This window comes from Choloepus didactylus, chromosome 16, assembly GCF_015220235.1.
Source record: "Choloepus didactylus isolate mChoDid1 chromosome 16, mChoDid1.pri, whole genome shotgun sequence".
NCBI lineage: Eukaryota > Metazoa > Chordata > Mammalia > Pilosa > Megalonychidae > Choloepus > Choloepus didactylus.
Genome location: NC_051322.1, coordinates 21,011,308 through 21,036,611, shown reverse-complemented (window position 1 = coordinate 21,036,611; position 25,304 = coordinate 21,011,308). Strand labels below are relative to the sequence as shown.

General features: G+C 37.7%; 1 protein-coding gene across 2 annotated transcripts in view; it reads right to left on the bottom strand.

The window, feature by feature from the left end:
- Positions 1-19,131, bottom strand: part of LMAN1 (lectin, mannose binding 1) — a 45,352-nt gene extending 26,221 nt beyond the window's left edge. For both annotated transcript variants that reach the window (XM_037806173.1, XM_037806174.1), the window contains exons 1-6: positions 18,869-19,131; positions 15,475-15,629; positions 15,284-15,391; positions 14,348-14,409; positions 13,209-13,308; positions 8,622-8,745 (exon numbers count right to left, since the gene is read on the bottom strand). In XM_037806173.1, coding sequence (XP_037662101.1) covers positions 8,622-8,745; positions 13,209-13,308; positions 14,348-14,409; positions 15,284-15,391; positions 15,475-15,629; positions 18,869-19,106 — 787 coding nt within the window. In that variant the 5' untranslated portion in view covers positions 19,107-19,131. The remainder of the gene's footprint in view (positions 1-8,621; positions 8,746-13,208; positions 13,309-14,347; positions 14,410-15,283; positions 15,392-15,474; positions 15,630-18,868) is intronic.
- Between the last annotated feature and the right edge of the window lie 6,173 nt (positions 19,132-25,304).

Below are 25,304 nucleotides of genomic sequence, written 5' to 3'. Positions count from 1 at the left end.
CTCAGTCTCCCAGCCTGAGGTCTTTCCACTCGGGAGCCTGGGAATCAACAGACATACTGTGCCCACAGGAGGGATTTCAGCCAAGATGCACACAGTGTTCACACTTGACCCCTAGAGTCAGTGGCCTCCAGTGCACACGGAGACCTATGGCCTTGAATGGCCTGCTGCCTGTTCAGGTCCCTGCCCAGAGGCCTGCCACGGTTGGGGAGAGGCGAGATTGTGGGAAAGAGGTAGCTAAAGGGTGCCATCTGCTGGGAAGACAGGGGAAGTGCAGCCTGACAAGCTGCTTTTCTGCCCAGCCTCTAATGGAATTCCAAAAGGAGTTGCAACTCCTTGAGGCCCCAGCACTGGTTTTACTGGAAATATTGACAAACTTAGTGACAAAGGAGACATTCAATGCAAACCCAAGCAACTGCAAAATCTTAGATAAGTGAGGGCAATCAACTTTCAAAATAACCTTATCAAGATAATCAAATACCAAGAACCCAGCAAAAAAAAACCACAAAGCACATGAAGAAGCAAGAAGATATGGCCAAGCCAAATGACCAAATTAAAAAACTGGAAGAGACACAGAATTTGGAACAACTAATCAAAGATGTTCATACAAATCTACTAAATAACTTCAATTAGTTGGCTAAAGAGATCAAGGATATCAAGATGATGTTAGAAAAGCATAAAGAATTTGAAAGGATAAACAGAAAAACAGGAGATCTTAAGAAAATGAAAGATGCTGTAGATCAAACTAAAAATATACCAGAAAAATATAAATAGGGGTAAAATTGCTGGAGAAAACACGGAGAGAGGGATGTGTCTATTTACTGTTGATGAAGAAGCAGAATAGTATAGTCATTCTGGAGGTCAGCATGGTGGTTCCACAACAAGCTAAGTATGTAGGTGCCATAAGGTCCTGCAACCTCATTATAGGTTATGCACTTGGAAGGTCTGAGAGCAGAGACATGAATGGACATTTGCACACTGGTGTTTATGGAGGCAGTATTCATGATTGGCAATGGGTGGAGGTGCCTAAGGTTACCTTTACTGAGGAACAGAATGGTGAACTGTGGTGTATGCATACAATGGAATACTGAACAACCAGGAGGAGTGAAGCTGTGAGACACACAACGAAGAGAATGGATCTAGCAGACAGCATTTTGAGTGAAGTACACCAGAAACAAAGGCAAACACTATAATGCCTCACCAATATGAACTAACTACAATGTGTAAACTCAGAATTGAATCTTAGAGCACAGCCTACCAAGGGAGTGATTATTGTAATGGTCCCTCGATTGTAAGCTCTTACAGCAGTCAAATCTATTCCTGAATTGTAATGGCTATCTCGAAACTCTGAGATGCTGATCCCTTTGAGTATAACCTGATTGGTCTCTGGAACACTGGGTATCTGTGTGACACTTGAAACTCAGAGCTAGAGCTCAGCAGATATGAATGTCAGTGTTCGTGCATACAGCAACTGTTAAAAAAAAAAAAAAAAAAGCTGAAAGAGTCCAGACTTCAATTAGAGATATGAATGGAGCAGATCCGGTTAAGACTAGGGCAAATCGGGCCAAAGGGTAAAGGCTGAAACTCACTGTATGTTAAAACTTCAACTTCCATGTGAGACCAAGGGAACAGATGTCTATTTGGTGCAGGATCTGTATTTTCTAAATAATGTAACTTCTACAGTCAGTTTGTTCAAACACCACAATTACATGTAACTCTGAATAGGAATTGAGATGTGGTAGGTTTGTATGGGTTAGAGTGAAACAGTGACACATCCCAAAGTAACTTGGGTGGAGAATAAAAATATACATGCAGGGCCCCCTGAGGAGCTGGTGGAAATGAGGAAATGTTGGACTTCCTCACCTGGATTTTTGCTGATGTTCTTAAAAAACATTAAGGACTGACAGCTTGGTATGCTGAGCCGTCTATCTTGGGGCTTGCCCTTATGAAGCTTGTTACTGCAAAGGAGAGGCTAAACCTGCTTATAATTCTGCCTAAGAGTTTCCCTGAGTGCCTCTTTGTTGCTCAGATGTGGCCCTCTCTCTCTAGCTAAGCCACTTCAGCAGATGAACTCACTGCCCTCCGCACTATGTAGGACCTGACTCCCAAGGGTGTAAATCTCCCTGGCAACGCAGGATATGACTCCTGGGGATGAATCTGGACCCAGTATCGTGGGATTGAGACCATCTTCTTGACCAAAAGAGGGTGTGAAATGAAACGAAATAAAGTTTCAGTGGCTGAGAGATTTCAAATGGAGTTGAGAGGTTACTCTGGTGGATATTCTTATGCACTATATGGATAACACTTTTTAGGTTTTAATGTATTGGAATAGCTAGAAGTAAATACCTGAAACTATCAAACTCCAACCCAGTAACCTTGACTCTTGAAGATGACTGTATAACAATGTAGTTTCATGGGGTGACAGTGTGATTGTGAAAACCTTGTGGATCGCACTTCCTTTATCCAGTGTACGGACGGATGAGTAGAAAAACGGGACAAAAACAAAATGAAAAATATGGTGGGATGGGGGAATGATTTGGGTGTTCTCTTTTTTTTTTATTTTTTATTCTTATTCTGATTCTTTCTGGTGTAAGGAAAATGTTCAAAAATAGATTGGGGTGGTGAATGCATAACTATATATGGTATTGTGAATAATTGTACATCATGGATAATTGTATGGTATGTGAATATATCTCAATAAAAGTGAATTTAATTAAAAATATATATATATACTAGAGACACAAAATACAAGGTCTGAAGAGGCAGAAGAAAGAATAAGCAATCTAGAGGACATACAACTGAATTTGAACACACAAAAGAACAAATGGTGAAAAGGATGGAAAAATTTGAATTGAATCTCAGGGAAATGATGGACAACACAAAGTGCACAAATGTAAGAATCATGGGTGTCTCAAAGAAGAGAAGATTAAAAGCTTGGGAAGATTATTTGAGGAGATAATTGGGAAAAACTTCCCAACCCTTATAGAAGACATAAATATACAAACCAAAGAAGCCCAACAAACTCCAAATAGAATAAAACCAAGTAGATTCATTCAGAGACATATACTAGGAGAAGGAGAGAGTCCTGAAAGCAGCAAGAGAAAAGTGACCCACTACATACATGGGAAGCCACATAAGACTAAGTGCTGACTACTCATTGTGCACCATGGAGGTGAGAAGGCAGTGATAAAACATATTTAAGAATCTGAGAGAAAAATTGCCAGCCAAGAATTCTTTATCCAGCAAAACTGTCCTTCAAAAGTAAGGGAGAGTTTAAAATTTTCACAGATAAACAAATGTTGAGAGAATCTGTTAATAAGAGACCTGCTCTACTAGACATACTAAAGGGAGTTCAGCCAGCTGAAAATAAAAGGACAGAAGACAGCAGTATGGAGGAGAGCACAGAACTGAAGAGTATTAATAAGGGTAACATATAGGATAAAAAGAGAGAGGAGCCAAAAAAAAAAAAAAGATGTGACAAATAAAAATCAAAGGATAAGGTGGTTGAATCAAGACCTGCCTTTACAGTAATAACCTTGAATGTTAACAGATTAAACTCCCCAATTAAAAGACACAGATTGGCAGAATGGATTAAAAATATATGATCCAGCTATATGCTGTTTACAAGAGACTCATCTTAGACTCAAAGATACAAATAGGTTGCAAGTTAAAGGATGGAAAAAGATATTCTATGCAAGTAGTAACCAAAAGAATGCTGGGTAGCTATACTAACATCAGACAAAATAGACTTTAAATGTAAAGATGTCATAAGAGACAAGGAAGGACACTATATATTAATAATAGGGACAATTCACCAAGAAGAAATAATAATCATAAATGTTTATACACCCAATCAAGTACATGAGGCAAAACTGAAGGGAGCAATAGACGTTTCTACAATAATTGCGGGAGACCTCAACATATCACTCTCTTCTGTAGCCAGAACAACCCAACAGAGGATCAGTGAGAGAACCTAAACAATATGATAAATGAATTAGACCTCACAGACATATATAGATTGTTGTACCTCTAAACACCAGAATATACATTCTCTAGTGCTCATGGATCATTCTCCAGGATCAATCAGATGCTGGAACACAAAACACCTCTTAATAATTTTAACAAGATTGGAATTATTCAAAGCACTTTCTCTGATCATAATGTAATGAAGCTGGAAATCAATAACCACTAAGGAACTTTCACAAATATATGGAGGTTAAACAACACACTCTTAAATAATCAGTAGGTCAAAGAAGAAATTGCAAGAGAAATCAGTAAGTATTTGGAGATGAATGAAAACAAGAATACAACATATCAAAACCTATGGGATGCAGCAAAAGTGGTACTGAGAAGGAAACTGATAGCTCTAAATGCCTATATTAAAGGAAGAAATGGCTAAAACCAAAGACATAACTGAACAACAGATGAAAGTAGAGAAAAAACAGCAAACTAACACTAAAGCTAGTAGAAAAAAAGAAGTAACAAAGATTAAAGCAAAAATAAATGAATTGGAGAACAAAGAAAACAATAGAGAGAATCAATAAAACCAAAAGGTGGTTCTTTGAGAAGATCAACGAGATTGACAAACCCTTAGCTAGACTGACAAAGTCAAAGAGAGAAGATGCAAACAAAATAAAAAATGAGAGGAGGTCATTACCATGGACCCCAAAGTAATTTTTAAAAATCATAAGAGGATACTATGAACAACTGTATGCCAAAAAACTAGACAACTTAGATGAAATGGACAATTTCCTAGAAACACACAAATAGCCTATACTGAGTAGAGAAGATATAGAAGTCCTCAACAAACCATCACAAGTAAAAAGATTTAATCGGTCATCAAAAATCTTCCGACAGAGAAAAGCCCAGGGCCAGATGGCTTCACAGGGGAATTTTATCAAACATTCCAAGAAAAACTAACACCATTCCTTCTCAAACTCTTCCAAAACTTTGAAGAAAAGGGAACACTACCTAACTCATTCTATGAAGCAAACATCACTCTAATACCGAAACCTGATAAAGATATTACAAGAAAGGAGAACTACAGACCAATCTCTCTAATGAACACAGAAGTAAAAATTCTCAACAAAATACTTGCACATTAAAAGAATTATACACCAAAACCATGTGGGGTTTATTTCACGCATGCAAGGGTGGGTCAACACAAGAAAATCAATCAATGTAATTTAACACATTAACAAATTGAAAGGGAAAAAATCACTTGATCATCTCGATCGATGCCAAAAAGGCATTCGACAAAATTCAGCATCCCTTCTTGATAAAAACACTTCAAAAGGTAGGAATCAAAGGAAACTTCCTCAGTATAAGGGCCTGTATGAAAAACCCATAGCCGGCATTGCACCCATCAGTGATAGACTGAAAGCCTTCTCCCTTAGATCAGGAATGAGACAAGGATGCCCACTGTCACTACTGTCATTCAACATTTGCTAGAAGTTCTAGCTAGAGCAAGTAGGCAAGAAAAAGAAATAAAAGGCATCCAAATCAGAGAGGAAGAAGTAATACTCTCATTATTTGCAGATGATATGATCCTATATTTGGAAAATCACAAGACATCTATGACAAAGCTACTTGAGCTAATAAACAAATTCAGCTAAGTGGCAGGATACAAGATTAACATGCAAATATCAGTAGTATTTCTACATACTATTAATGACCCAACTGAGGAAACAATTTAAAAAATTCCGTTCACAATAGCAACTAAAAGAATCAAGTATCTAGGAATAAACTTAACCAAGGATGTAAAGGACCTGTACACCGAAAACTACAAAACACTGCTAAAAGAAATCAGAGAAGACCTAAAAAGGCTAAAAGTCATTAAGATGTCAGTTCTACCCAAATTGATCTACAGATTCAATGCAATACCAAAATTCCAACAATCTACTTTGCAGACTTGGAAAAGTTAGCTATTAAATTTATCTGGAAGAGAAAGGGGCCTTGAATGGCCAAAAGCATCCTAAAAAAGAACAAAGTGGGAGAACTTATACCTCCTGACTTTAAAGCTTATTATAAGGCCACAACAGTCAAAGCAGTATGGTATTGGTATAGACAGACATATTGACCAATGGAATCGAACTGAGAGTTCAGAAACAGACCCTCAAATCTATGGTTAATTGATTTTTGCCCCCACCTTCCACTGAACTAGGACAAAATAGTCTCTTCAATAAATGTGGCTGGGAGAATTGGATATCCATATCTAAAGGAATGAAAGAGGACCCCTACTTCACAACCTATACAAAAATCAACTTAAAATGGATAAAAGACCTATATATTAAGAGCCAGTACCATAAAACTCCTCGAAGAAAAAATACGGAAACATCTTCAAGACCTAGTGGTAGGAGGTCGCTTCTTAGACCTTACACCCAAAGCACAAGCAACAAAAGAAAAAATAGATAAATGGGAGCTTCTCAAGATTAACACTTCTGTGCTTCAAAGGACTTTGTCAAAAAGCTGAAGAGGCAGTCAACTCAATGGGAGAGAATATTTGGTAACCATATATCTGATAAGGGTTTGATATCCAGTATATATAAAGAAACCCTACAACTCAACACTAAAAGGACAAATAACCCAATTATAAAATGGGAAAAAGATATGAAAAGACATTTTGCCAAAGAGGAAATACAAATGGCTGAAAGGCACATGAAAAGATGCTTGCCTTCACTAGCTATTAGGGAAATACAAATCAAAACCACAATGACACATCATCTCACACCTATAAGATTGGCTGCTATTAAACAAACAGGAAACTACAAACGTTGGAGAGGATATGGAGAAATAGGAACACATCCACTGCTGATGGGAATGTAAAATGTTATAGTCACTGTGGAAGACAGTTTGGCAGTTACTCAGAAAACTAAATATTGAGTTGCCCTATGACCCAGCAATTCTACTACTTGTTACATACCCAGAAGATATGAAAGCAGGGACACGAACAGACCTCTGCACACTGATGTTCTTAGAAGCATTATTCACAATTACCAAAAGATGGAAACAATCCAAGTCTATCAACAGATGAGTGGATAAACAAAATGTGGTATATACATATGATGGACTATTATGCAGCAATAAGAAGCAAAGAGGTCCAGAAGCATCTGATGACATGGATGAACCTTGCGGACATAATGCTGATTGAAATAAGCCAGATACAAAAGGACGGACATTGTATGATTTCACTAATACGAACTAACTAGAACAGATAATCTCAGAGTATAGGAGACATAGAGATACACAGAAGCTAGAGAAGGGGAACCAGTTACCTAATATATATATAGAAGTGTTAACAAGCTTGAACTTAAATGTTTGGGAATGGACAGAGGTAATGGTAGCTTGTTATTGGGATTATAAGTAATAATGCCATATATGTAGTTGAATTTGATTGAAAGTGGATGATTCCAATTTTGTCACTGACTGACACTACAAAAGCAAATAAAGTCATGCATGAATTACTACAAATTTAAAAAAATAATACAGGGGCATACGGGAAAAGCATAGCTATTGCAAATATGGACTATAGTTAATAGTAATATTTTAATATTCTATCATCAACAGTAACAAATTTATTACACCAATACCATAGGTCAACAACAGGGTGGGGTTAAGGGTATAGGAGGATTTGGGTTTTATTTTTTATTCTTATTTCTGTTCCAGAGTAATGAAAATGTTCTAAAATTGATCATGGGGATATATGCACAACAATGTGATGATACTGTGAGCCAGTGATTGTATATTTTGGAAAGTTTGTGTATGTGAATGTATTTCAATAAAACTGGAAAAAAAAAAAAAACTTTTCATGAAGAAAAAAAATCCCTAATAAAAGACAAATCCAAAGGTAATTGTGCATCAATCTTTATGCTTTCTGAACCTATTATGGAAGTCTAGAGATGTAGCCAGATTAAAGAGGAAATTTTAATACTAGAGTGCAGATTAGGTAGCTTTAAGGAGTAGTGTAGTGTAATGTAGCACTGGACTAGGAGTCACAAATTCAAACCAGGTCACAGGCTAACCATTACTGGCCAAGTGATCTTCAGAAAGTCCCTTAATCTAAGATTTAGCAAGTTAATCCAAAAATAGGGAAAATGCAATCTATTTTCTCTCTCTCCCTGGGCTGTTAAAAAAGAACAATCCATATAAAAATATATAAAACCACAATGCACCATATAGACATAAGATGGCATCAATATCAAATAACTACATTTTTTCACATGTAGGAAAATGGTAAATATATCCTTGTTTAAAATTTAGTCCCCAAATATTTCCTCAGGCTGCCAAATTCATTTATATATGATGTGACAACTCTCAGGATCCAAAAGCAGTTAACCTTTTATAACCTCGACTTTAAATATGTCTCCTCCACTATAAAGCACTCAAACTGATGCTTTCGTTTACATAATCCTATTGGCCCCAGCCAACTGTAAAAATGCAGAACAATGTAAGTAGAGAATTAACAGACTTAACAAACCGAAAGACTGGAACTCCAACCCCAGACTATGGGAAAGTTCCAAGTAGCATTAAAACGTTAAAAATAAACCAATCTATACACCCTGCAAATATACTATCCCCAATAAAATTCAATTCACCAACTTTTAAAATTGAAAGATAAGATTTACCTGCAAGACCTCCCGTGGCAGCAGATATTCCAAAATGCCCTTGTGCAGGAATAATCATATTTTCCACTTGGGCACAAAATTCATAATCATTTTTATCTGGTGTAAAGCCATTATTAATCATTACCTAAAAGGACATACAGTTTACATACATTCTTGTCATGCGTTATTATTATATACATACATTTAAAGTTGAGGCTATAAAAGAAGCTTTTACAACAGACATTGTAAAGCGAATTGCAATTAGTCAATTTTATGACTAATACTATTAAATCTTCATATCTTGTCTAGTGATCAACTTCCAGAAAGCAGAAATGAGTTTCCTCTCATTATTATAAAGGGTAATCCCTCACTGATTAAATAACTTCATTTACTTGTTGTCATTACACAATAAGGTATTTCACTTAAACTTTTGCGCCACTCTAAGTCAAAAGCTTAAAAAAGAGAAAAATTTAGTAACTTGCAATGCAAATCTTTCCAAAATAGAATACGGTTTACCTTCTCTCAAGAAAACTTAGAGAACCATGATTACTCTCTTTTAATGGCTCATGGAGAAGAGGAATCAGACTTGTCCTGAAACCTCAGAGACAGAAATAAAACCAAAAGGTTAAATTTACAATTTTAACTACACCCGATTGAGAATGGAATAGACTGCCTCAAAAGTACTGAGCTCCTCTTTATTAAATTAGTGGAGTAATGGACTGTCACAAGTTAGCAGACAGCAAAGGTGACATGTCATATTGACAAAAAAGGCAGAATATGACAAAACTAAAAAGATATATAAGTTACTACTCTCCAGAATGTGTATTTGAAGTAATGATTCTAAATTTTTTAATAGAATCTTGCAATTCTAGGAAAGCAAGGAAGCCACCTGATAATGGATGCTCTTCATTATCTCAGTCAAGAGGTAAGCTAGCCTCGTCAATGCCTTTAATTTCTAAGAACCCAATCACTAGCCTCACCCTAAGTAAAAGCCACTGAGATAAGGAGTGGAAACAAAAGGAGTAGGTACATGACACTAGAGGAAGGGCATTTCTATCATTACTTCAGATTCAAAATTTTATCAGTGATAGTTCACATTAAGTCACACAGGTAAGATGTTATAGTGCATTGTCCAACTTCTTGGCAAGAGAATAAAATTCCTGTCAATATGAAGAGTTATTTCTGTATACTGTAGGATGGCAACATGTGAACTATCAAATTTATTAAGTTGCTTGTCATTTTTACCTAATATTTCTGTTTCCTCTGATCAGCAATGTCTATATCTTGTGTAATTAGTCCTCTGCTACATAGTCTTTCAAATCAGAATTAACAATCAGTAAGACACTGGCCTTTGAGTATTAAAAAAAGTGTTGTTAATCACATTCTAATTCCAATACCAAAAAACCTTTCAACTAATGAAACAAAATAGTTTCAGTGGCTGAGATATTCCAAATGCAGTCGAGAGGTCATTTTGGTGGGCATTCTTACACACTATATAGATAATCCTTTTTAGGTTTTAATGCACTGGAATAGCTAGAAGTAAATACCTGAAACTATCAAACTGCAACCCAGTAGCCTTGACTCTTGAAGACTATTGTATAGCAATGTAGCTTACAAGGGGTGACAGTGTGATTGGGAAAATCTTGTGGATCACACTCCCTTTATACAGTGTACGAATGGATGAGTAGAAAATTGGGGACAAAAACTAAATGAAAAATAGGGTGGGGTGGTGATTTGGGTGTTTTTTTTTTACTTTAATTTTTTTTCTTATTTTTACTTTTTTTCTGGTATAAGGAAAATGTTCAAAAAATAGACTGGGGTGATAAATGCACAACTATATGATGGTACTATGAACAGCTGATTGTACACCTCAGATGACTGTACGATATGTGAATATAACTCAACAAAACTGAATTAAAAAAAAAAAAAAACTTTCAAACGTTCAATTTCTTTTCCTTGAATCCTAACAATCTGAAAAGCTATCAGGAGTCTTTACTTTCTAATTCTAATTCATAATAAATCAACAAATAAATAAATAAAATATTCATTATACTATGAGTTTGGAGGAATGTTAGAACTTTAACTGTAAAACCTAGATATAGTTAATATCAGGGTTCTTATTTATGAGATCACCAATGACATTCCTTAATCATTTCATAGGTTCAATGCATTGTTAAACACTGTATTTGTAATATTTAAAATTTCTTGCTGTGATTACATTTCCTCCACCAATAGCTCTTCTTGCTTTCAACCTCCCCTTACTTTGTTTTGAACTCCAGTGGGGAAATGACTGGGAGGAAATCTGAGGATATAAGTACTCATTCAAAAAACATTTCTTGAGCACCCAACACATGGGCAACGTAGGCACTCTGAGGACCACAGGATACAATGCCTGTACTGACAAATCTCTAATCATATGATGAGAGAAGCCATATAGACACATAGTTAACCAGCAGTTCAAGACAACATACTTTAAAGTCAAAATAAGCAGTAGAGAAATAAAATATTCTAAGAGTTTAGGGGAAACAGATGATATGAGCTGACATTCAAGATATCTGGGAAAAGGCATCTGAACTAGGGTGTTGGAAGGTGAGTACCATTCTGCCAGGTAGAGAGAAAAGCAGAGACTATCACAGGAAGGGACAAGAGATGGAACAAATGTCCAATGGTTAAAATCATTAAGTCACATTCATGTGTCCAGCCAAGTATCTCTAAAATGTGTTTTTCAGAACACTAACTCTACAGTATATTCTTAGGTATTAGGTTCAAAAAGAACTACATGGTCAAGTAAGCCTGAAATATGTGAAGTTAAGTAAGGGCTTCTTTATTGCAGGACTTCCCAGAATCTTTCATATGCTAATAGTCATGGGGTGTCCAATCTCACTGACAATGGAACTCCTTTGGGGCAAACATTTTGCAGAACTATTGTTTGGGAGATGCTGGCAGGCTCAAAGCATCACCGTGCTGCACTGTGTGGGCAAGCTCAATGCAATCTATGAGCCCAAGTGTGTATCGAGATTTGCCATGGTTTGTGCCGTAAGCATGACTTAACAATGACCTAATGAAACAGTCCAGGATGGATAACAACTACATTGAAACTTAAATCCAAGATCTCTAAATTAGTTTGGAATTTAAGACTGAGCCACTATGAAGTTTCTCAAAGAATTGCCTTTTTCATAGTTTTATCCACAGGAGTATAAGGCTAGCTCATGATTTAAGGGAAAGAAAAATTCATACACAGTATTTTTTACTTGTAAGTTATCATCTCACCAGGTGTTGGTAGTGCCTTTAAAAAACAAAGTTCACACTGCATTCGCAGGCTTGGTTATTTAAACTGCCAGATAGATACATCCACCGAAATGTTACCCTGAACTCAATTTGTCTACAACTGAACTCATTATCCTCCCCCCAAACAAGCATCAACAAGTGTGCTGCTTTTCTGCTATTTCCCCTTCACAGTTAATGGTACCAGTTAGTGGTCCAATTAGCCATAGATTCAGGAACCAATCTTGACTCCACCTCTGCCTTCACCCTCTGCCCCCAAAGCAAACTGGTATTAAGTCCTGCAGTTTCTCCCTTCCTCTGTCCTACCTTAGTTCAGACCACAGTTAGGGTCTTACAGTTAAGACAGAGCTGGATCAAACTGCAGATCTGTTACTTATTTGGTACTTAAATAGTAACCATCCAAGTTACTTAAAATCTCCCATATTTGATTTCTCCATGTATAAAATGAGGATGTATAACTCACAGGGCTTTTGGAAATATTAAACGAGAAACTGCATATAAATTACCAAGCACAGGGCATGGTCCATTAAGATGCAAGGAATCTATTTTATGCTATCCTTTGCTCCTTTCACAAATACCATTATAAGAATACTGTTGCCTAACTCATTTTCCCAAATTGCAAATCTTATAATTTCACTTTCCTGCTTGAAACTCTTTTAACAGTTCCTCATAGGAAACACTACAGGAAGCTGTTCAAGACCTATTACTTTCAACCTCACTTCCCACTAATCTCCTCTATGCTCCAGCCAGACCAAACTATTTGCCTTTCCAAATACTTCAATTTCTCTCAAGTCCTTATGCCTATCATCTCTGCATGGAATATGTACCCCTCATCCAGGAAATCCCTACTCTTCCGTCAAGTATAAAGCTCATCTGAAAAAATGCTCCTGACCTTCCCCATTCCCACAAGGCAGAGTTTCAGGAGTCTAATCCATGATCCCTAATTGGTATCTATGTTATAGCAGTCATTACATAGTACAGTAATGTTACTTGGACATCTCTTTCATTTAAGCTCTTTGAGGGAATGACTTTTACCTTATGCATATTTGCATTCTTAAAGGCTTATTGGATATCTACCTAATGCCTGGCATATAGCAAGGTGCTTAAACATTTACTGACTAAATGCAAACTTACTGGCAAGGATTTAAAACAGACGACCATTTACACTAAGCTTTAAAGCCACTTACGCTCTCTTTTGGCAATACTGATGACACAATGAAGAATATCCAGATTTAAGTATATCTAACTTCTATCAAGAATTCAAAATGAAAAATCATACTAAAATATTGCTCATGTAATTATCTCCAAATGCATGTTACTTACCGTCAATGTTTTTTGGTAATATATTATCTTTGCTCGCACAGGATAGGGTTTATTACGAAAGTCCCTCTGGCAACTTGCTAAAGCTTGATTAGCACCATCACTATAGTATGAAGGAAAGGAAAACAAACAACAAACTCAAGAAGGCTTTGTAATATTAAAAAAAATCATTTTTTAAAATGATCAATGTTCAGGAAGATTAAAATATTATTAAGTTATAACAAAGTCTTGGGATAGTTCAAGTTATTTATTCAGAAGGCACAAAGTTGACATGCAAATTCTGCCTGACTCTTTGCAGAACCCTGGATAGCATGAGCAGCCCAGCATTGCCAGGCACTAAGGGTGAGGAGAGTGCTATAATATTGGACCTGTGCCCAGGGCATTTGCTCTTACCCTGGGACAGACCAGAACTACTCCTGGGGCTTTAAAAAAATGCAGACTCCTCAATCCCACTCCAAACCAACTGAAGCAGAATCAAAAGGAGGTGGCCTAGGTGTGTCTATTTTAAAAGCTCCACAGGAAGCTGTGATGAACTACAAGGACTGGAAACCACTTGAGTAGGAAACAGTAATAGGGCATGGTTAAGTAATTTTTCTTACAGTTCACTGACTGACTAAGAGGTAATTTCTCTCACCATAAACATGTAAAAACCAAATAATGTAGGCGCATAACTCATACACATATAAATAAAGCAAACACATGAGAAGAGCTGAAACCCACTGATGGTCTTTAAATAAAACAATACTAAGGAGAATGAGGTGGCATCAACTGCTTATCCATCAGTTTGGTCAAGGCTCTGAACTTTATTTTTGAATGCTCCCTTTTAATAAAGATGCAAAAGCATATGACCAGTGGCATCACTGAAAGCCAGGAACATTCTATAAACCTCCCCCCCAATCATATAAGTTTAGGTTACAGAAAACAACACATTAATACGGTAAAAATGTGAGGTGGTCCACAATAAGAACTCTAAAACTGAAACACATTAAAACAAGACCTTTCTACTAAATTACAAAAAACATCTCAAGTAAAAATGAAACCTTATTTCATTTGGAAAGAGTTCAGATTAGTAGCAGTAATATTTCATGAGGTTTCCAAAGAAAAACTGAAATTAGGAATAAGGTATAAAAACACACACTTACTTTTGGTGGTCATACTGGATTTGTCCATTGTTGCCTATAATTACTATAGCAGGATTATTTTTCTAAAAATAAAAAGAAATGTACTGATTTTAAAGTCCAGATCATTCTGGATGTGCTGTAAGATCTTGTCTCTAAAATTTGAGGATTCAAAATTTTTTTTTAATAATACCAATAGAAGACATTTCTATTTAAAAAAAAAAAAAAAAACGTAGTAAACTCTTAATGTACCACATCCTTGAATAATGAACCTCAATATATATATCTGAGGACACACTGTGAACATGACACAACCATAGGGTTTACAGAAACGTGACATGACCTCGGCGTTCAAGAAGTTATTAATTTAAAGTTCTCCTTTAAATTGCTAATAATGACCTCTGAAAAGCAGAAGAGAAACAACAATCAACTGAAGCAAAAATCATCAATTTTAAGGCTGCTAAAGTACAAGGTATTTTGTTTCCAAAATGTAAGTATGTTTTGTTTTACATGAGATCATCAGAGAAATTGGTCTGATCAAAAAGTGATCAATATATAAAAAGATAATTAATATGTGAGCTAGTAGTAAAAAATACACATGGGCATTCTAATGAAAGCAAACTGTTATAGTCTGCTAAACACTACTGGTTTCACTGCCTACATTCACACTTAACCATCAAAATTACTAAGCAGATATGGGGTGGGGGAGGTGGGGAGGACACTGCAAGGTTCTCAGAGTTCCGGTTCCGTTATGGTCTCAAGTTGGTATATGATAAATCATGTACTCATAGCTTTAAATTTATAAATGCCGAGCTTTATAAAGACCAACCATCATATTTAACATATGGGGAGTTCTTTACTATTAAACCAACCAAAGGGCTAAATAAGCTATATTTCCCATAGCCGAATTTTGCTGGCAGATGTATTAAAGTGAATAGCAGTCCTAACAATTAAGTATACCTTTCCATCATTGTCAAAAGAATCAAAAAAGATTCCAACACCATTCCACATATCAGCTGATCCAAACACAGGACCCTCCAAGCCTTGATTTTCTGTATACCAAATTGCCTGTAAATATACAACAAGGAACATTTAGATGCTAATGGTATATGCATTTATCGAAAATTTTCAAGTTGAAGAAATTATCATACCAGCCCATCAGCTCCAATCCGACCTCTTCCAGTCACTCGAAATGTCACCTCAACTTCCCAGTTCTCAAAGGCTGCTTTTGTCTTTGTCCACACTGATCCTCTTTGGCTTTTTAAAGATGGGGCTATTCGAATTTGATCTGAACTTGGAATAGCATCTAAAACAAAAAATCAGAGGAAAAAAGCTTTAAGTTATAATTAGGTAAAATTCAATAAATCTTTACTAAACTGCTACAGATACCTATAGAGTTTTAATTTTAACTCAATAACCTGTTAAATCATTTTATTAGGAAGAAATTCATGTTAGCAGTTCCAATTTTTAAATTTTAGGGATTTCTAATACCCCTTCCCCCTTATCTTTTGAACAAGGAAATATCTCTGCAAAAAGATGAAAACTGCTACCATATACTAAAAATTCAAGGGCAGAGGAAAGGAGGTTATGGCTCAAAAGGCAAACCAACTATTTGATTCTCATAATATTCTTTTAAAAAATCTCAAAAATAATTTGCATATTATTTTTCAAAAGTTGCAATGTATTTTACATTTACAAATGTTTACAAATGTTGAAAGTTCAACCAGTCTGAAAAGAACACACTACTAGGAATCAAGAGACTTAATCCTAGTCTCCAGTCAGCTATGAGACTTTGAGCAAATAATTTTCTTACTCTCTTGGTTTCATCATATGTTCACCTGTAAAATGAAGGGGCTGGGCTCAATCACTTCCATAAAGACCCCAACATTATAGGCAAAAGTTTGTGCATATATACATTCTTCTAGGGAGAGGGCCAAAAGAATTTCAAATCAGTGAACATTTCTTGATCTTCAGCTGATTTCAAAGAGAACAGTGATCCCTAAAAAGGAGGTTTGAATCCCTAGTCTAGGTTCAAGTCCCAGCTTCCCCACTTACTGGATGTTTGATCTCAGGCAAGTTACTCCATTTCTCTAAGTGTCCTAATAACCTCACTGGCATAAAAGGGCCTACAGAAGTGCATATAAATGTGTCAATAAATGTTAGCTATTTCTATTATTTGACTAGATAATCATTAAAGTGTCTAACAGGCCTGAAATGTGAACAATTTTAGAAAAACCTCTTGGATATTAACCAGTTCTAACATCAATGCTGGGAAATAAACAACTGTACTTTGCTTTGCAGGTAGGGGAAAAAAACTGATACAAAATTTGAGATTTTTATTAAGATCAGCCACTGCTGTCACCATCACTTTCAAACACTACAGGCTTGGGAGGGGGCAGCATGGAAAGAGCACTGGTCATAGAATCAGAAGACCTAGGTCTGAGTTCTATTCTGTTGACATCACTAGCTATGTAACCTTTTCCAAGAACCTTAACCTTTCTGAACATCAGTTTTTTTCATCTATAAAGCAGATTACAACTCCCTTGCCTACTAAGGACCAAATCAGATAATAAAAGTGAAAGAGCTTTGAAAGCCATAAAGGGTTACAAGTAGTTATCATTTTTTGCCCTTATGGACCCAAGGATGTATGTGACAGTACAAAAGGACATTAGAGTTAAGAAAGAGAAATACCATAGATTTGGTCTCAATTTGGGGACAAATGTAAAGAGTCATGTTTATACTAGATCTTAAACTTCTCTATTTTTAAACTGCTTCAAATAATGGATCTCAGGGCAAAATGACAAGGGAAAAAATGACCGAGTTAAAAGAATAGTAAGACTAAAAATCATGGTGACAATGAAAACAAGGGAGATAGCCACACTGTGATTCCCAAGATCAGTCAGAAGATATGGCTAAATACTAATCCCTTTATTTCAAATTCATTCTTGCGACACAAGTTTAATTCACCAGGGTACCTTTTTCTAACATTTCTGCTGCAGACTTAGTTGGTTATAGGCCCTGTAAAGAAAGTTAAGGTAACTAATTTGAGTAGTTGGTTAAATTCCTAATCAATGTGTGTGAGAGGAAAAGAACGGACATGCACTGGAGAAGTGCCCCAGTGAAAAACGTGAACAAATTCATCACCTCTACTAAAATATTGATCATCATTCCAAAAGGGGAAAAAAAAAAATAACCAAAACCTGGGTTTAGTAGCCTTTGTATTAACTTTGTGTATCACGAACAATGTAACCTTGATAACTGCCCAGCAACACCCCTCACAGAGAGTGGGCACATAATAAATAACACTCTAATTCAAATACTTAATTACTTAGTCATTAAGTCAAATTGAAATTTATACCTTTTAATTACACATTAATTTCAGTGAAATGGTCCTTCCTAAAAGTGCGCTTCCTATTCAGCAGTCACTTGCTAGAAATGGAACAGCTTGTTCAAGCATAGGACAATCTAAAATGATGTGCATAAAACCTTACATAAACAATTACTTAGTTACACTTGAACATGGAATTCAAAGTCACAGCTTCTCCCCCCAAGTAAAGACATTTGCCACTTGTTTCAGAGGGTGAATCTGAGAGTCTGTGACCAGAGCTTATGGCAGGCGGAATGCTTATGGCTGGTTCCTTAGTCAGCAGTGACACATCAGCACTAAAACGTATAGATATGTTTTTGTTCATGTAAGCAAATGCTTCAGCAAAGCTCTCTCATCTGTAAGTGTGTGAGACAACAGTATGAATGAAAATGTGGCATACAGGTTATTTTAATTTTTCAAAAAAAGATCTGAAGATATAATGCTATTTTTAGCCTTGGGTTCAGAAACAATAAATACCAAAAAAATTCCTTCTCCTACTGAATAAAGGGACAAGTGTGTCTATAAAGTTACATAATGTGTTAATACAAACACACTAAGTCACTGAGGGAAGCAAATTTAAGCAATCCTTCCAACAGTTTAATAAGACTGTTCTTCTGACATAAAAAGACTTAAAAGTTACTCTAAAACCAACATATGCCATCTCTGAAGCTGTCAGGGGATATCATATACAAACCGGAGCACTAACCATTGCCAACACTGGAGAAAATCAAGCAGGGAGGGCCCGGGGTAAGCGGGAAAGGAGAGGGATTGCTAGAACAAATCTAACGGGAAGACTGGGGATGGGGGTGGGGGCGTTTCCCCTAGAGACGTGGCGTTAGAGTGAAACATGATGCCTAGAACTGGGTTTGAGTGAGAACTTGGAAGTGTAGAAGTAACAAAACACCTCTAGATCAAACAGAAAGAGTCCACGAGATCAAAGAAGGGAGCACAGGAGGAAGCGGGGGAGGTAGACAACTGGGGAGTGGGTAGACCCTCGGTGCAGGCGAAGGGAACCTTGCAGACAGAAGGGCTGCTGAGAAGGGTCCCCAGATGATGTGCAGCGCCTGGAATGGGGCCCTCAGAACACCAGAATTATCCGTATAGAGAAGGTGAAGAGGAACCGGCGGAAGGACTGCAGGGGAGGGGACCCAGGCCACCCGCCCCCTGCCCCGACTTACTCCCCGCGTGGGCCCAGAAGGGCACGGTTCCGTCGCTGTGCACCAGGTGCGGCCCCTTAAAGCTGTATTTGTACTCGAAACGGCGATGTGGCGGCGCCGCCTGTTTGCCCGGGGCGCCGGCGGCTCGGGGTTCGCCTCCCACGCCGTCGCCCCCGACGAAGCGACTGAGCGAGAGCAGCAAGGCGCAAAACAACGGCCGAACTCCAGCCGGTGAACCCCGCCGCCTGAACCCCGCCATCTTGGATTCTGGGCCGCCGAGGCCGGCGGGAGGGGGAGTGGCGCGGGTGGCCGCGGACGGCCAACAGGGCGCTCCCTGATTGGCGGAGCTGACGGTCCCGGAGGACAAGGGGTGAGCCCCGCCCCCCGGCCTCGGTACCCTGGCCGAGAACAGACGCGGAGCTTCTGGGCGGGGCCCCACGGAAAGGGGGTGGGGCCCCACTGAAGGGGCGGGGCTTAGGAGGCGCGGCCTTCGGGTTCCTCAGTTCCTCCCGCGGGCGGGAAAGGGGAGCCAGCCTTTTCTTGCACGTGACCGGGAGTGCAGCTGGAGCGGAGCCGATGCCTACCTGCGGGAAGCTTTCTCCTGTCCCTTAAAATACCTTAAAGGAGCAATTGGCGAAACCTAAGAAAGACCTGTGTACTCACCACCTCAGCCTTCCCTGGTTATAAGAATCCTTTCCGGTATCAGGAGAGGCATTCCTTTTGACGTGACACCAATTGTTCAGTGGCTGGTTTTCCTTAGGTGAACTATTAAGCCTTTCCAGAAACAAAGCATAACCATTAAAATAATAGCCCAGCCCACTAAGCTCCACCAGTCTGGGTTCGGGTCTTTCAGACTAGGAGTCATAGACCTGAGGGGCTGTAGAGCCCTGGGATCTTTTTGTTGATGTTGAATTGAGGAGTTCTATCAATTGGTCAGTCATCCATCACTTCTCTCAAAATTTAATGCCAAGAGCTTTCCAAATTTTGAAACCATGGCAATAGTGCATTCAAAGTAAGTGGGTTTCGTTTAGTTTGGGTAGAGGGAGTTTGCACCAAGAACAGAGGGATCAATAGAACGCAGACCCTTGAGGGGAGATTGGCCTTTGGCGCAGTGAATGAGTTCTGCATACTGCTTGTTGTTAAAGGGGACTTAATCTAGAAAAGGTAGTCAGAATAGTCATGGTCATTCAGAGTTTCGTTTTTCATAACTGTATCTCATGACCATTTTCTCCAAGCCCAGAAGACTAAGTAGTATTGTTTAAATTGTTTTTGCACGTAGCTCTTGAGTTCATTAGCCTGGGTCTTGTGGGCTGTAAGCATCATGCTAGCCTGGGGACTGCATGCCCACATTATTTTAACTTACTTTTCAAGGTCTTCTGGGTCTCCCACCTCCAGGCTCTTGGGCCATTGCTGTTAGACCTCTTTCCAGTTCACAAATCAAATGTGGGTTTATGGTTCTCCATTCTCAAGATGTAATTTAAATGAAAGTACCAATCCTAAATGCCATCTGAGCAATAACAGTGAGATGTATTGGCCCTGGAGCATGTGTGGATCCCTGCCCCAGGCTCTCAGGGAGCTTACAGTTCACAGGACTTTATGGTTTTCTCTTCTTTAGTTCCCCTCTGTGAGAATCACTTCTATGCTTTGAACAGAGTAAAGAAACGATAAAAATTTATTAAACAAACATTAATGTTAATAGCGAACACTTTACATTTATTAGTTTATTGAATGCTCACACAGCCCTGTAACTGAAGTGCCATTATTAGCATATCCATTTTACAAATGAGGAATCAAGAGGCCTAGAAAGGCTGAGTAACTTGCCCAACGTCACACAGCAAATGGCAGCGATGAGTTTCAGTTCCAAGCATTCTGTCACAAAAGCCTCAAACGTAAGCACTATTCTACATTAGACCATAAGTATGGTGAATATTTTCAATTTATTACTCATGGTTTTGCATCTTATTGAGAGATCATAAGTTCAAGTACAGGTAATAGAAGTAATAATTTGTAATTCTGCTGAACCATAAATATAAATCCTTGAGGTCTGTGATGCTATTCCTTTTCAAAACTTTTATTGAAGCATAAGATACATGAAAGAAGTACCTAATTTCCCAAGAATATAGCTTATGGAATTCTTCACAAAATGAACACATCCCATGTAACTGGCATCCAGATTAAAAAAAAACACAAAAAACCAGAACTCATTTCTATACTTAGGAGTATAGAGATGCTGGGTCATCATAGATAATATCCAGTTTTTCAAAGTGGTTCTACTAATTTACCTTCCCACTGGCTGGCTGACTTTCTCTTAGTGGTTTGTAGAAGTTCTTTATTTTGGATACCAGTCGTGGTTGGATAGAATATTCCAGACATTTTTTTTCTCACTCTGTGGGATGACTTTTAACTCTCTTAATGTTGTCTTTTGATGAATGGAAGTTTATAATTTTAATATAGTTCAATCTGTCAGTTTTTTTCCTTCATGGTTAGGGCTTTTTGTGTCCTGTTTGAGAAATCTTTGCCTATTCCTAGGTCATAAAGATGTTTTCCTCTGAAAGTTTTATTGTTTTGCCTTTTACATTTAAATCTGCAATCTGCATAAAATTGATTTTCTGTATGATACGAAATAGATGTCAAGATAGACACTTTTCCCCCCTATATGGGTATTCAGTTGACCCAGCAACATTTACTGAAAATGCCATTCTTTCCTCACTGCACTTCAGGGTCATCTTTGTCATAAATAAGGGGATATATGTATTTATATTTCTGGACTCTTAGTTCCATGGGGCAATTTGTCTGTCCTATTGCCAATACTACACTGTCTTAATTTCTAAAGTGTTAGAAAAGTTTTGACATCTGGTAGTATAAATCCCCCATCCTGTTCTTTTTCTTCAAATTGCCTAGGCTATTCTTGCCTAGGCCCTTTCACTTCCATTAGGATTTTAGAATCAGTTTTTGTGAATTTTGAGGAGGGAACTACTGAGACTGAGACTGGGATTAAACTAAATCTGTAGGTTAATTTGAGTAAAAATGGACACCTTTACAATGTTGGGTCTTCTGCCCCAAGAATATGATATATCCCTCCATTTATTTGGATTCTCTTTGAAGTTTTTTAGTAATGTTTTGTAGTTTTCAGTATATTGCTCTTTCAAGTATTTTGTTAGATTTATTCCTACTTAATGTTTATTTTTACAAGTGTGAATTATTTATTTTTATTATTTTTGTTGGTTTTTGTATTTGTTTGCTGCTGGTACATGAAAATGCTGTTGATTTTTGTAAATTAATCTTGTATCCAGCATTCTTGCTAAATCCATTTATTGATTCTAATAGTTGGTAATTCTTTTAGATTTCTTGCATACATCATCTCATGTTTCCTACAGATAATGACAGTGTAATTCTTTTTGCTTTTTATATTCTTGTATTTCCATATGCTTTTATTTCTTTTTCTTGCTTTATTGCCCTGGTTAAGACCTCCAGTATAATGTTGAATAGAAGTAACAATAGCATCATTGCCTCATTTCCTATTTCTACAGAAAAGCTTTCAACATTTCACCATTGAGTATGATTTTTGCTGTGGTTTTTGAAGTATAAAAAATTTAAGATTAAAGGATTCCCTTTGATTCCTAGTTTGCTAAGAGATATTTATTTTAAATGATGAATAGGAATTTAATTTTGTTAAATGCTCTCTCTGTATGTATTGAAATGATCTTTTGACTTTTCTATTTCTCTGTTTATTTGGTGAATTACATTGATTCAATTTTGAATTTAAACCAACTTTGCATTCTGAACAAACCCTAATCAGTTGGGATGTATTGTCCTTTTTCTAGATCTCTGGATTTCATTTGCTAATATTTTGTGTAGGATTTTGGCATCTAAGTTCATGAGAGAGATTTGTCTGTAATTTTTCCTTTCTTGTAAAGTTCTTTTCCAGTTTTGGTATCAAGGTTGTGCTCATATAATAAGCTACTTCCAGTGTTCCCTACAATTCTGTTTGAGACTGAGTTTTGAGAGCAAATTGCTTTGTTGAAAATTAAATGTAGGTAGTTGTCCTGTATACACATCTTGCCATTCCTTTTTTGAGCTCCATATTGTCAAATACTCTAAAGGTGAACTTATGCCTGGTGAATGTAGGGACTGGAGAAGCTTGTAGGATTTGTCCTGGATGAATGTCAGAACTTTGGTACCTTTGTGATCAGAGGACATGAAAATTACAAAGCTCAGTGGTTTGATAAGGCTTCTTAGGTGCACTGAGATGTTAGTTGTGCCTTCAAGGGAAGTTTTTATGAGGGTGGAGAAGGCTTTCTCAGCACTGATAATGTCTTGAATAAAGACATGGTGTCAGGAAGGCACAAATTCTATCTAGGGAAATGAGCAGACCAGTTTGAGTGCAGTCCACAATTCATGCAGGGGAAAAGAGGGAGAAACATGTGGATGGGTAAGAAGCAACCAGATTCCAGAAGACCATAAATAGTAATCTAAGGGGCTTAGGTCTTGTCCTAGGCAAGGGGAATCTGTACAAGGGTTATGAGAAGGGATGTGATATAATAAAGAAGAGTTTTCTTAATATTTATCTGGTGCAGTGTCCATAACAGTTTTTTTTTTTTAATCATCATTTTATTGAGATATATTCACATACCACGCAGTCATACAAAACAAATTGTACTTTCGATTGTTTACAGTACCATTACATAGTTGTACATTCATCACCTAAATCAATCCCTGACACCTTCATTAGCACACACACAAAAATAACAAGAATAATAATTAGAGTGAAAAAGAGCAATTGAAGTAAAAAAGAACACTAGGTACCTTTGTCTGTTTGTTTGCTTCCCCTACTTTTCTACACATCCATCCATAAACTAGACAAAGTGGAGTTTGGTCCTTATGGCATTCCCAATCCCACTGTCACCCCTCATAAGCTACATTTTTATACAACTGTCTTCGAGATTCATGGGTTCTGGGTTGTAGTTTAATAGTTTCAGGTATCCACCACCAGCTACCCCAATTCTTTAGAACCTAAAAAAGGTTGTCTAAAGTGTGCGTAAGAGTGCCCACCAGAGTGATCTCTCGGCTCGTTTTGGAATCTCTCTGCCACTGAAGCTTATTTCATTTCCTTTCACATCCCCCTTTTGGTCAAGAAGATGTTCTCCATCCCACGATGCCGGTTCTACATTCCTCCCCGGGAGTCATATTCCACGTTGCCAGGGAGATTCACTTCATAACAGTTTTAAAGGAAAAGGAGCAGAGGGAAGATTCCTGTTAAAAGAGGACCATGATTACTTGGGCGAGAAGTGGTTAGTGCCTGGAATGAGATGGGGTTTGGGAGATTAGAAAGCAGAGAACAGAAGCAAGAGACTCTGCCAAGGTAAAATAACTTTAAAATGTAAGGCATTCTCTTCTGTGTTTCTCACCTACCAACCTCTCCGCACCTTCCATCTTTTAGTCCCTTAGGCTTGCCTTTTAATTGAAGTAATAGCCTGGGTGGATATTGTTGGATACCTACACAATACCCATTCCTCCTTCTCTCCCAATTAACAGAAACCGATTTTGTTCTGGGTGGCAGTGTGTCCAACTGAAATATTTGCTCCTGCAGCCTGTTGAGCATCTATTGAGAGGTAGGTAGCAATGCCTGTGGGAGGGAGTCACCTACCAAACAAAAAGGCAAAACCTTACCAGGAGAAGGCTTTTGCCTTTCCTCCTTAGCTCTTCTCTCTGCCTAAAATGTGTATGCAATGCCTGGAGCTGCAGCAGCCATCTTGTGACCACTGAGAATGATGGAGAAAGAAGCCTGAGGCACCCCTATCTTTAATGATTTCCTTGAGCCCCTCTAACAGCCGAGGACTTCTGTTTTCAGAGACCAAACCCTCACTCATTTAGGCCATTGTTTACAGGTTTTCTGTTATCTGCGATCCGAACTGATACCATAACTAACATGTATTGAGTGTGTATGAATCAGACACTGTCCCGAGTGATTGCATTCACTCATTTGAGATGCAATTAACCCAATAACATCAAGGCTGTGCTCAAGATGTTTCATTGATAAGAAATGACCTTCTTTCTCAAACCACATGCCTGCCTTCCCTAAAATAACATTCTTGTACACCTTGAATCGCTTCTCTAAGTTTTCACCAATTATAAATTAGTAACTATGCATGAGGGCTTTGAAGTCAGCTGGCTGGGTGTGCATTCTCACTTTCCTCGTGTGTGGTCCTGGGAAGGGCATTTAATCTCTAAAGCTCGGTATACTTTTTTGTTTAATGGAGACTGATAATAGTATCCATGTTATCCCATTTTAGAAGTAATTCATTCCCTGGCACCTAGGGAGCAGTCAGTAAACGTTGGCTGTTCTAGTGAAATTTCCTTACTTTTTCATAGACAGCAAAGAAAAGCCTCTCCGCCATTAAGTCCATTGCATTGTGGTTGCATTCATTAGAACACCCAGTCCTTATGTTGATTGGCC